Genomic DNA, 13,197 nt, shown 5'->3' on the forward strand with positions numbered 1-13,197 from the left:
ACAGCTGCTCAAAAGATAGGGTTCCGGGATTTCCGTGGTGGTCCAGTGGATGAGACTCTGCCCTCCCAATGCAGGGGGCTCCCGTTCCATCCCTGGTCAGGGAACTAGATCCCACATGCCTCAACTAAGAGTCCGCATACCACAACAAAGACCCGGCACAGCCAAAATAAATAAATAAATATTTTTAAATCTTTTTTTTTTTTTTTTTTTTTTGAGGTACGCGGGCCTCTCACTGTTGCAGCCTCTCCCGTTGCGGAGCACAGGCTCCAGACGTGCAGGCTCAGCGGCCATGGCTCACGGGCCCAGCTGCTCCGTGTCCCCTGCATCGGCAGGCGGACTCTCAATCACTGCACCACCAGGGAAGCCCTTCTTTTTTTTTTTTTTTTTTTTTAAGAAGATAGTGGGGGTAGGAGTTTATTAATTTATTTATTTATTTTTGCTGTGTTGCGTCTTCGTTTCTGTGCCAGGGCTTTCTCTAGTTGTGGCAAGCGGGGGCCACTCTTCATCGCGGTGCGTGGGCCTCTCACTATCGCGGCCTCTCGTTGCAGAGCACAGGCTCCAGACGCTCATGCTCAGTAGTTGTGGCTCACGGGCCTTGTTGTTCCATGGCATGTGGGATCCTCCCGGACCAGGGCTCGAACCCGTGTCCCCTGCATTGGCAGGTGGACTCTTAACCACTGCACCACCAGGGAAGTCCCCTAATTTTCTTTGAACCCCCGGTGGTTGAGGGGGAAAAAAGGAAGAGGGAATCACTGCAAGCAGCAGATGGCTGTGCTTCCTTCCACCCATGTTCACAGCTGGTGAGGGAGGGAAGCAATGCAATTCCACCCCATTTCACAGAGGATAAAACTGAGGCACAGTGAGACTAAGGGCTGCTCAGTGGAGATGGGGCGGGAGCTGCAGAAGTCTGTGTCTGTGGGAACCAGTATAATTACTGCTCTCCGGGGCCCCTGCTGGGTTTCTCTCCATGACTCGTGCCACTGTCTGATGTCCTCTGTCTTGTACATTTTCACTTGATTTTTGTCTGTCTCCACCCCACCTCCACCCCCCGCCCCACACCAGACACTGAATAAAGGCTGTAGGCAAGGGTTTTGTTTGCTTTCTTCACTCTTTGGGGCCTAGAACAGTACCTAGACACGTAGGTGCTTACTTACAGGGACTGAGGAAGGGCCAGTCCTGAGTGAGACTGGCCCTGAGAGGAAGAATGTTCCACCTGGCAAGGGGCCCACTCCCCCTGGGACAGAGCGGGGAGAAGACAGACACGGCCCCGGAACTCAAGGAGCCAGACAGACAAGAAGCAAAGATGCAAATCTGTAAGAGACGTGAAGCACAGTAAGAAAATAAACAGGATGACAAGGTGGCAAACAAGGTCTGGGAGGAGGACGTCGTGCTCCAGACCCACAGGGTAAGAAGGAGAGAACCGCCGGACAGCTGGGAAACAGCGCTCAGGAGCTGCACCTGCGAAGGCCCCCAGGAGCCAGAAGAGGCTGCGTGCCAGCGGAACAGAGGGCAGGCTCCTGCCCTACCTAATAAGTGGATGAGAATACAGTCCTCCTCTAAAACCCTCAGAGAGGAAGATAGAAAAACATATGGGAGCATCCACACCAATGTCCCATGTATATTAATACTTGAACTCTGTAGTTCCCCAGGAAACGGGATCCTAGTCAGCTTCGAAGTCCTGGTCTGAGGTGGATGTCATCACACCCAGCCCACGGTGACTTGATTCCCTTCAATTTTGCTTGGCTCCATCCTTCCCCCAAAGCCCTGGTGCCCTGGCCCATCCTCTCTTGGGGAGGACCCCACACTTGTGCTGGCAGCAGCCCCTGCATGTGGTGGTCTCGATGTGCGGAGCTTTATAGCACTCGTATGTGTACCCACTCATTTGTTATTATCTAAGCAAGTCGTTTTCAAAGAATTTTAAGAGCCTAAGTCTTCTTTCAGTTGAATCTATATGGAGTTCCAACTCCTAAAATATGAGCGGACGTGTTCTTTGCAGCTGGGGAAGGTGCCCTAGACAGGGGAAGCGCCCTGCCACAGGGAGAGGGGCAGAGTGGACGGTCACCTCCATTCCACACTCACTGCCCCCCTTCTCAAGCTGTCGTTGTCCCCCAGGGGTGGTGGGAACCATGATGACTCGGCTCCAGCATCCTCCGTTCAAATTGTGTCCCTGCCCCTGGAGGCTGGGGTCTTGGGCAGCTTTGCCTGTCTCCAGGCCTCGGCCTCTTCCTCTGAAGCATCTGCCTCACAAGTGTGCCGGGACATGTGACCTAGTGGATGAAAAGCTCAGGGCTGCCTGGCCCCCAGAACGGGCCCAGCTGTGGGGCTGCCAGGGACCCCTGTCTCAGATTACGAGATTTTGTAACTGAGGAATAATCGCTTAGTATAAACATGTCCCCAAGTGGAATGTTATTTGTTCTTCATCTGAAATTCCAATGTAACAGGGCGTCCTGTATTTGCTTTGGCAGCCCTGTCCCTGGGGGTGAGGCCATCTCCTGGCCCCTGAGCATCCTTGCATGCCAGGCTGAGGGCGCAGGGTCAGGGCCGGGAGTGTGCCCAGGTCTGGATGCCCCTGGCCCCATCACCCAGGCTGAAAGGGACAGGCGGACCTGAAGGCAAAACAGCCAACGAGGTAGGTGGCCCCAAAGGCCATCCAATAGTGGTGTCAATACTGGATGGCACTGGGCCATCAGAGCCCTTCTGGGAGGTTCAGGTGAGACTGAGTAGCCCCTGAGCGGGCTTCTCCTGCCCCCTCCTGTCCAGGCAACCCTGCAAATAATCTCGCCTCACCAATAACAGGCATGTAAGAGCTAACACTTAGGGCTTTTGTTATGGGCCACATGCTGTTCCAGCCACTTTCCACGTGTGTTCCTGTTTTCAGGTGCACAGCGAACCGCTCTGAAATGCACTGACATAAAGCACAGCCATTCACCTCGCTCAGGGATGCTGTGGGTCGGGACTGCACGCAGAGCCCAGGGCTGGCTTGTCTCTGCTCCACAGTGTCTGCGACGTAGGGGCAGGAGTGAGGCTAGGACTAAGGGAAACAGGAGAGAACGAAGTGGCCCCTCATAAGAAAGGGAGCCGGAGGCTCAAGGGACGGGGCCGAGGGACCCAGCAGGTGGAGAGGAGGGAGGGCTGGAGGAAGGAGGCGCCAAGCCCCCCCCCCGGCAGGAGGGTAACCCCGGGGAGCAACAGAGGCGTCCTAGGCCACTGTGAGTGCTAGAGCGGGGCTGCAGTCTAGGCGGACAAGGCAGGGCGGCCCAAGGAGGCCAGCTTCATCTAAGTGACCCGAGCCAGGACGAAGTTCTCACAGGTGCAGGTGCTCAGGAGGGAAGTGGATCTGTGGCCACTTTAAGCAAAGTGGAGAGATACACAGCCTGGGCCGGAACCCCGGCTGTGCCACCTGCCAATGGCACGTCTCTGAGCCTCGTTTCTTGCCTGGAAACCTGGTGGCCTCACTGTAAACGTTAAACAAGGCACAGCTTTCCACCCCTCAGGAGAGAGCCCGGGAAGACCATGGACCGGGGGACCCAGCATGAGCACCTGGCTATCGGGAGCAACTTTGTCAACACCTGGCAGGGGACTCAAGTCTTTGGGGGTCACTGAGCCCCTTGAGAACCTGAGCTGTGGACACCCCTCCCCCGCAGTGCATGGAGGCCGCAGCCCTGTTGAAGCTGCCGTGGACGTGGAGTCGGGGCCTTCGCCACCCAGAGAGGAGGGCCCAGTGCAGGGCCCAGACCCTCACACACAGCAGTCACACTCACTGTAACCTGGCCGCCTTGCGTGTGAGGTGGGCGAGCACAGTCCTTCAGGGTCAGCCGCGCGACGGGCTTAGAGCTGGCCTGGCCTGGAGCAGGCGCCTGGAAGTATCTGCTCTTGCCAGAGCCCTGGATGCCGGCCCTCTCGGGGCTTCCATTCCCTGGTCCAGATCAGCCCCTTCGGCCTCTCTCTGCCCGGGTATCCACACAGAAGGGTGGGGTGCAGGGGGGTCCCGGGGGGGCTGGGCTTGATGAGACCCTGGCTTCGAGGGGTGGGGTGTGGGGAGGCCAAGGGCAGAGGGTCTGGGCCCGTCCAACTCTGCGCAGGCTCACCTGGGCCCCGGGCAGGCAGCGCCTCTGGGATTCTACTTCTCTCCCTATACGAGGAGGGGGCGGCCAGGTTTCCCCTTCCAGCGCGACCCTGGGCGCCCTGCGGCCAGAGGAAACGACCGCCACGGGGCGTGTGGGCCAGAACTTCGCTCCCGGCCCGGCTGCGCGGGGTGCTGTGCCAACTCACTGACCCGACCCGCCCTTCCCCAGGGCTCAAGTCCCAGCCCTCCACACACCACATTTTCCGGGGGAGTCCTCAAGGTCCCCCCTTCCTGACTCCCCTTTGGGTCTCGGCTGCCTGCCTCTAACGTCTAGCACCTGGATAAGCCAGAGGAAAACTCTGCAGCACGAGTCACCCTGGAGGGGACTGGGGCTTGTCCCGGGTCGCCTGAGAGCACGCCTGGGCTTCCTGCAGCCATGGCCACCTTCTCCAGCACCACCACCAGGAGCTCCCCTGCCAGGGGCTGCACCTTGGGACAGCTGCAGTTTCCAAGCAGAGGCCCATCTCGGCCCCCACTCGGAGACAATGATGCTCTGTCCTGCCCCCGCCACCGGGCCTCCCTGTCTGCCCCTCCTCACCCCTCTGGCCCCAACATTCCAGAATAAAAAGAAATCTCCGGCACCAGGCACGGGTATCTGACAGCAATAAATTTATTAAGTATCCCCCCCAAGATATAAACACAAACCAGTAAAAAAAAAACAAAACAAACCATAAAACATCAGGCCTGGAGCCGATAATAAAGCAGAGAGACAAACAGGCCACACAAAATGGATTTGACCTATGGCGGAAGACAGCTGAGAAGACTCACACAGGGCGGGGATGCTGTAAATACTAAAGGACACACACTTGGGAGCCCTAGGGTGACATGAGCGGGCCTGGTGGGGGAAAGGGCAGGGGTGTGTCAGTGGCTACATGGCTCAGGGGACAGGCCTCTCGGTCCCGGCCGCGGCCGCGTCCCACCCCCTCGGCTGCTTCACTTGGGGCCCTGGGCCTCGGATTCCTCCTCGTCGTCTTCATACATCTCGCCCTCCTCCTCGGCCGTGGCGTCCTGGTACTGCTGGTACTCGGACACCAGGTCGTTCATGTTGCTCTCGGCCTCCGTGAACTCCATCTCGTCCATGCCCTCGCCCGTGTACCAGTGCAGGAAGGCCTTGCGGCGGAACATGGCCGTGAACTGCTCCGAGATGCGCTTGAACAGCTCCTGGATGGCCGTGCTGTTCCCGATGAAGGTGGAGGACATCTTGAGCCCGCGGGGCGGGATGTCGCACACAGCCACCTTCACGTTGTTGGGGATCCACTCCACGAAGTAGCTGCTGTTCTTGCTCTGGATGGCCAGCATCTGCTCGTCCACCTCCTTCATGGACATGCGGCCCCGGAAGACAGTGGCCACGGTCAGGTAGCGGCCGTGGCGCGGGTCGCAGGCGGCCATCATGTTCTTGGCGTCAAACATCTGCTGGGTGAGCTCAGGCACCGTCAGCGCCCGGTACTGCTGGCTGCCGCGGGCGGTGAGCGGGGCGAAGCCGGGCATGAAGAAGTGCAGGCGCGGGAAGGGCACCATGTTCACGGCCAGCTTGCGCAGGTCGGCGTTGAGCTGGCCCGGGAAGCGCAGGGAGGTGGTGACCCCGCTCATGGTGGCCGACACCAGGTGGTTGAGGTCCCCGTAGGTGGGCGTGGCCAGCTTGAGGGTGCGGAAGCAGATGTCATACAGCGCCTCGTTGTCGATGCAGTAGGTCTCGTCCGTGTTCTCCACCAGCTGGTGGATGGACAGCGTGGCGTTGTAGGGCTCCACCACCGTGTCCGACACCTTGGGCGAGGGCACCACGCTGAAGGTGTTCATGATGCGGTCGGGGTACTCCTCGCGGACCTTGCTGATGAGGAGGGTGCCCATGCCCGAGCCCGTGCCGCCCCCCAGCGAGTGGGTCAGCTGGAAGCCCTGCAGGCAGTCGCAATTCTCACACTCCTTCCGCACCACGTCCAGGACCGAGTCCACCAGCTCGGCACCCTCCGTGTAGTGGCCCTTGGCCCAGTTGTTGCCGGCCCCACTCTGACCTGGGACGGGGGCAGGGGGACACGGACGGGGTCAGACCTCCAGTACCTGCCTGAGGGCAACCGCGGTCGCAGCCCTGTGCCTGTTTACCCTCCATGAAGTGGGGTTGCCCGCACCTTCTCAACCCCTCCCTGGCTCTTAGCACCAGCCACACCGTGTGGGGAGTCGATCAGCCCTCCCCTCCAGTCCACCCACCTTCTGGCCGGCTGTACTGGAAGGGTAAACTGCAACCCCCAGCATCCCTCACAGCCCGGGGTCGGGAGGAGGGGCACGCCCATCAGTTGGGGTGCTGAGCGCTGGGGGGTGGAAGTGGGGTGTGGCCTTCCTCCTGTCACTGTGTGAGCACCCAGGGCCCTGCCACCAGACTCAGGGCGTGAGGACAGCTGACCTGACCACAGCAACATTGCGTGCTCGTGAGCCGGTGTCTCTCTAAGGATCCTGTGAGCTCAAGCCTCTGTTTCACACATCGTTCTGCTTGAAATCACAAGTGCTTTCTGTTCTTGCACAGAACCCTTTCTCTGGGACTCTGCCCCAAGCTGCAAATTGGGGAGATCAGGTCTGCTCTGCAGGGTCACAGGCAGGGGTGACTCTGCCCTTGTTTCTGTTGATCTGGGTTTGCCAGCAGTGGGGTCCACCAGGAGAGGCTGGGGCAGGGGAAACTTACCGAAGATGAAGTTGTCAGGCCTGAAGAGGTGCCCGAAGGCCCCAGACCGGACGCTGTCCATGGTTCCAGGCTCCAGGTCCACCAGGATGGCCCGAGGCACATACTTGTGAGCTGAGGGCAGAGGGGTGGGTTACGTGGGTCACAGAAGCTAGGCGCCCCTCCTGCCCCCTAAGTCCTGCCCCGGACTGCCAGCCTCGTGCTCTCACCCTAAGAGCTCAGACTCTGGGGTCAGAGAGGCAGGAGCCATGTGTGAAAAGGTAGTCATGGTTGACATCCAGACAGCCAGGACCAAATCCCATGTCTACGTGGGCAGGTTAATATTTTGCCAGTTCACTAAAGACACCATTTCGCACCAGTTGCTGAGTAGCCCCTGCCCGACCTCTCCAGGTAACCCCTGCTCTGGACCCTCCCATGGGCCTCCTGAAGGGGCCTTTGGGACCCTGTCCAGCCCTGGCCATTCCACCGGACTGTGAGTGTGTCTCACGGCCATTAAACACATTTGAATCTCACTAGGGTTATTAGGATCCCCTGTCTTTATTCTGTGAGTCTCTGGTTGCACCTGCCAGCCAACCGAAAGGAGGGCAGAGACGCTGGGACCCAGCAGTCAAGGTCCCCCCACCCCACCCCTCGGTCCAGGATGGGGGCTCACAAGAGGCCTCGTTGTAGTAGACGCTGATGCGCTCCAGCTGCAGGTCCGAGTCCCCCACATAATTGCCACTGGGGTCTATCCCGTGCTCGTCGCTGATGACCTCCCAGAACTGCAGGGGGAACGGAGGGGTCAGTAGGTGGTCATGACCCCCACCAGGCCCCTTCCCTCCTGTAGCCTTGAAGCCCTGGTACAAAATTAGGGGCTTGGACCCAAAGCCTGCACGAGTCCCTTTGAGTGACTTTGAAAAAGAGCCCCTAGCTCTGTCATCTGTAAGAAAATTGTCGTAATAAGTATACATGTCCATGGAGACCAGAGCCTTCAGGGTGGTTCAGGGCTCAACTGACACAGACCCGGGTCCCCAGACCCAGCTCTGCACTTGGTGACTGGGGGCCTTGGAGAGTCCACTTCTCCATGAGTAATAAACACCCTCTTGGGGTGTTTCATTTTTAATTCCCTCCTTTCAGATGAGAAGGCTGAAGCACAGACAAGGTAAGTGCTGGAGGTAGGGTCCAGGATATGCGTGCCCCTCAGTGTCGAGGCAAAGACGTCCAGTGACAGGGCCTGGCAGCGTCCAGCACATCAGCAGCCTCAGCCAACAGGAACCACAGGGGCCTGAGTGGGGAATCATTTGCCTGGGGTTACCCAGCCTGTCCAAGCTGAGATCGCACAGCCCCAGCTTCAAGGGCTCACTCTCCCCACGGCCTCCTGCCCTGCTCGCCCTGGGCAGGAACCTACCGCGCTTCTCTCAGGACTGGGGCAAGGCAGGACCACCCCTTCCCAGCTGCGTGACCTTGGGCAGGTCCTGAAGGTTCTCTGTGCCTCAGTGGCCTCATCTGTTCAGTGGGCCTGATGATGAAGCCAGGTTGTTGTAAGAATAAAGCAAGTTACTCTGCACAGAGCCTGTGGATGGTGAGTGCCGTGTGGGATTACTAGCAAGCGAAGACACCCGCCCTGGGTGAAGGGAAGGCTGCACAGTGCTCTGTGCTCGCCCCAGGGGCACTTCCAGGCTGTCTCAGAGCACAGCTGCCCATGCAGGCCGGAGATTGTGGTCACACACCGTGTGACTTACCAGTGCCCCTCCCCTTTGCCCTTCAGGGTTGGGGTGACTCAGAAGAACGGGTGTGAAGGCCCCAAGAAGCAAAGGGCCTCTACATATGGGTCATGTGCTGGGGAAAAGACTGCTCAGTGAGAAAAGCAGTTAGAAATCAGTTTTCATGTGCGTATCTACATATAGATATCTCTGACAAGACATTCAAAAATCTGCTCCCGGCAGCCATGCCTGAGAGTGGTCCTGGGTTGGGGGAGAGGCTTTGGCACTGCACACCATTTGGTTCTTTCGGAATTTTTGTCACGTGCACATGTTAACTTCTCAAAAAAAAAAAAAAAAGATTAGTTAAAAATAAAAAAATTTTAAAACCTGAAAAGTATGAACTGTCATTATTATAAAATGTACAGAAGAATCTTGGCATTTCACCCAGAGAGACTGTTATCAGAGGTCAGCTCTCAGCAAGGGTGGGGGCTGGACTTCTTCCTCCTTTGGGTGTTTTTGTCATTAATAAGTTTTCTTCTTTTTTTCTGCCTTAAGTGTGTATTAACGCTGTAATTAGAGGTGTCACTGAGGCATTCAGGGCCTGATCAGAGCTTCCTCCCACTGCTTGGTTCCCCATGCCCTCCTCAGGAGAGTGTGAGCCAGGGGCCTTGGTTCCCACAGCCCTGGGACACGCCAGACCTCTGGCTTCAGAGACACCCACAGCCCCTGTAGAGAAGGGATGAGCTTGAGATGGCAAGTGTGGGAGGGGGAGAGAGTGACTCAGCCACCGATCCACCAACACATCTATGCAAAGTTCTCTGGACCCCTCTATGGAATGCATAGGCTTCCAGGAGGCAGACCAGAGTGAGTGCAGACCCCAGCACTGGACAGTGTGCCAGCGACCCCACCTCTCAGGACCTCCGTTTTCTCATCTGTAAAGTGGACATAATATGATACCCACTTCAAGTGGTCGACTCAAGGCCTGACACATAAAAGCAGTCAGCAAACGTTGGCCTCACAAAATTAAAAGGCCTTAGATGTTACTTAAATTTGTAAAGTCATATTCACTGATAAATAAAATAAAAGATACTTGAAAAAAATCTATATACTTTGGAATAGTGTGTTGCAATAAAAGATCATCACTGGTATGAGCAGATCTCCAAGGCACACCCTTAGGGGAAAAGGCACATTGCAATGATATACAGAGTAAAAGCAAAAATCTCACAGCAGATGCTATATTTTTTATACATACGTGCATATGCACAGAAGATGGACTAGCATAGTGGAAAATAACTTGTCCTCCTGAAGAGAGGGACCGAGAGGGGTGCGGTGCTTACATGGGCACTTTAGCCTTATCTGCAATGTTTCAACTTTTTAGAAGGAGAATATGTTAATACTAGCTTTTGTAGTTAAAACAAATACGAATTGTAATTTAAAATAAAAACTTAGTAGATTATATATACAGATCATATAACATTTAATAAATAACAAAATACTATTTTATAAATTAAAGAATAATTATGATCATCACTACAGATGAGAAAACTGCCAGATGGCGCGTGGACCCCAGGGTCCAGGCCAGGGCTCCTATTTCAGACCCTACGGTTTTGTCTTGAGCTGCGGGCATGCGCCGCGGCGCTGTCCGTAGTGCTGACCTTTGCGGCGCCTACGCTCGTGGGCGGGGGAGGTGGCGGGGCGCGCGCAGGAGCCCAAAGCAAGAGGGGTGCAGTGGTTCCCGGGAGGGAGGGCTGGCCGACTGGGGGGGCGTTAAGCCCCTCTAGGACCCCATGCCCCTCCCTGGCCAGTGCACAGCGAGCACCAACAGGACCCAACTGGGAGGGGCGGGGGTGGGGGTGGGGTGCGGAAACCAGGAAATTCCTCTTCTCATTGGCTGTCAGGGCCAGGGCCCGCCCTTCCGAGGCCCCGCCCAGCGGCCGAGAGGCTGGGCACAGACAAAGGCTCCAGGACGGCCCTGCCCCCTAGGGGAGGAGGGTGGGGTCCCCAGACTCTTCGCCCCACTGTGGGAGCTGGGGTCTCCCTGCCCATCCTGATGTGTCCACACAGGCCTAGATTCAAACTCCTGCCCTGTCCCTCCCAGGCGTTTTTTTTATCCTTGGGGGAAGGGCGACACCCAACTCCACCGCAGCCTCGAGAGGTGCAGCGCCCAACACGCAGTGGTCATTGTCACGAGTCATAAATGCTGCCATGTCACCTCTCAGGAGAGCCGTGCTCTCTCCTGGCCCCGATCGCCCTGACCTCCCTCCATAACTTCCACTCCCATCCCCACCCGCAGCCAGGCCCTCCCCCGAGCGGGCAGCCCGCCCCCGAGCAGGGGAAGCAGCCCCTCTTGCCCACCCCAGTCAGCTACTGCTGGTGACGGGCGAGAAAAGTTTGCTCTCCCTCCACCAGGAGGCCACAACCAGTACGGAAGCTGGAAACAAAAATGGCCAAGGAACGCCTGCCTGCCTGTCCACAGGGCAGGTGCTGGGCGCCGGGGCAGGCAAATTCCCACACACGCTGTGAGCGCATCCAGTTTGGTTCTGGAGATTTTCCAGAGCAGGGAGACCGGAAGGAACCACTAGACTGCTTCCATTGGTCACTGCAAAGGGCAGCGGTTGAAAAGGAAGAAACGATCCCCCTCCCCCCCAAATCCACCACTCTCTCTTTTGCACTGTTAAAAAGGATCAGATATTAGTTTTAAAAACAAACAAGAGTTCAGGAAATTAAGGCAAAATGAATAAAAAGTAATGGGCAAACCCAAGGGCCACTGCACTTGAAGCAGGAAAAAATCTCTGCGGACGCCACTGTCCAGCACTCGGGCCGCTGCCTCTGCCCTGCCCCCCACCCATGGGGCTGCAGCTGGGCATGAACCTGCGTCTGCGTGATCAGTGCGGGTCCAGCCATAGAAGGAAGCCCCGGGACAGGATCCCCACGCCCCCACGCTCATGGGGGGACTCGGGCTGCCCTGCTTCCCCTCAGTGACCCCTGACTCTCGGAGGAGCAGATGCTCGGGGCAGGCCTGGTCCCTGTGACCACATTAATGAGCCCATGGCCCCTTCTGCCCGTCCAGGGCAGCTGTCAGTGACAGCCCCCAGAGCCCTGATTTAATTTGAGGCCTTGGTCCCCCAGGCCTCCCCTCCCCCAGCCCCTTCCTCAGGCAGGCACAGCTGTCTCCTCGGTGATTAGGGTGTCTCCCCACGACGCCCTCCCCTCCATGCGAGGCGCCTCCACCCTAGAGCCCAAGTTGCAATTGACATGTCAGCCACGTGGCTGCCCCAGCCCTGTTGTAATTAGCTTTTTGTTCTTGCACGGTTTCCATGGCAACAGCCTCCAGAGGAAGCCTTTCCTGGCCCCTTCCCCTCCAGGACCTGTCTCCTCCCACTGCCTCCCTGGGGAACCAGCTCGACACCATCCCTCGCCGGGTCCCTGGCCTTGGTGCTGACAAAGCCACCCGCCCCCCCCCCCCTTATATTGTCCTGAGGACAGCACAGCGGGCAGCAGGCCGCACCCACCCAGCCTGAGCCCCGCGCTGGGCATCTGCAGAGACTGACGGCCGGAGCGGGGAGAGGCTCTGTCTCCACTTGCTGTGTGACCTTGGGCAAGGGACAGCTTCCCCGGACTTAGGGACGGGACACCTGCCTCCTGGGTTCGGCTGGGGATGACGCCATCCCCTTCCCGCCTCAGTTCCAACATCTGTGAGGTGGGCTAACAATGGAGGGGAGGGGCCTAGTGGTGAAGTAGCTCTCGACCCCACCCGCCCACCCCGGCTTTGTTCCCACGTCCGACCCCGAGACTCGCGGTCCCTACGTGGGTTTGATCCAACCCTGTGGCGAGGGGCGAGGGGTTGCCCAGGCAGGGCTACGCTGAGGGAGAGTCCAGTCCTCAACCAAGGTCATCCCGAGTCCGGGCCCAATTCCTCCCCCAACAAAGGAAAAGGGTGGGGCCAGGAAGCTGAGGGTGGTCAAAGCTAGGCGGGGGCATGGGGCGGCTCTGGACTCTTGGAGGGTACCAAGTTACTGGCGTGCCGGGGGCGGGGGGATCATTATGGCTTTGGGACGAGCCCCACCCAAACCTGCCCACCCCACCCATCTCGCCCGAGGCCGCACTGTGACCCCAGAGAAGAGGGCCACGCCCAGCCAGCGGCCCCCCCACCTCCCCGCACCTGCAGCGGCGGGTGGCTGGAGCTTAGCGGCTGACCTGCGCTGTGCTCCCGCAGGCCCGAAGTAACCCTGGTAAGGGCAGAGGAAAGGCGGGGGTGGGAATGGCAGAGGGGACGACCCGGCGTCCCGGCAGCCCGCAGCGAGGGCAAGCCCATCCTTTTCTTCTAGGCTTCGCAGTGGCGAGTGAGGCTCGGGGTGCGGCTCTGCGCGCACCGCCTCCCTGCTTCCCTCCCCCCGGGGACCGGCTCGAGGAAGGGGCGGGGGACGCGGGATGCGCGCCGGGTGCGGGGCCCGGCGCAGGGGGCGGCGCGCGGCCTCACCTTGGCCCCGATCTGGTTGCCGCACTGGCCGGCCTGGATGTGCACGATCTCCCTCATGCTCGGTGCGTGTGGCGGGCGGCTGCGGGACGCAGGCGGACGCGCTGGGGCCGGGGCTGGCTGCGGAGGATCTGCCGCCCCCGCCGCCCGCTCTTATAGGCTGGGCCCCGCCCGCCGCGCCCGGCCTGGCGTCATCGCGCGCGGCCAATCCGGGGACGCCGCCGCAGAATGCGGCAGGGCTGCA

The 13,197-nt window shown here is 58.7% G+C and overlaps 1 protein-coding gene across 1 annotated transcript; it reads right to left on the bottom strand.

Annotated features, from left to right (window-relative positions):
- Window positions 1–4,868: 4,868 nt before the first annotated feature.
- Window positions 4,869–13,059, bottom strand: TUBB3 (tubulin beta 3 class III). Its single transcript, XM_081216652.1, has 4 exons — window positions 12,957–13,059; window positions 7,447–7,555; window positions 6,798–6,908; window positions 4,869–6,135 (listed from the first exon to the last, which is right to left on the bottom strand). Exons 1-4 carry the CDS (start codon window positions 13,011–13,013, stop codon window positions 5,060–5,062), a joined length of 1,353 nt encoding a protein of 450 aa, XP_081072778.1. The 5' UTR covers window positions 13,014–13,059; the 3' UTR covers window positions 4,869–5,059.
- Between the last annotated feature and the right edge of the window lie 138 nt (window positions 13,060–13,197).

This window comes from Mesoplodon bidens, assembly GCF_964165515.1.
Source record: "Mesoplodon bidens genome assembly, chromosome: 18".
Classification (NCBI taxonomy): Eukaryota; Metazoa; Chordata; class Mammalia; order Artiodactyla; family Ziphiidae; genus Mesoplodon; species Mesoplodon bidens.

Bases quoted from the DNA above. Each gene is read 5' to 3' on its own strand.
- TUBB3 (XM_081216652.1), bottom strand. From the start codon at position 13,013: ATGAGGGAGATCGTGCACATCCAGGCCGGCCAGTGCGGCAACCAGATC. The intron at 7,556-12,956 runs GTGAGGCCGCGC...TTCCCCCTGCAG, and splicing joins GCAACCAGATCGGGGCCAAG to TTCTGGGAGGTCATCAGCGA. The intron at 6,909-7,446 runs GTGAGCCCCCAT...CTCTGCCCTCAG, and splicing joins CTACTACAACGAGGCCTCTT to CTCACAAGTATGTGCCTCGG.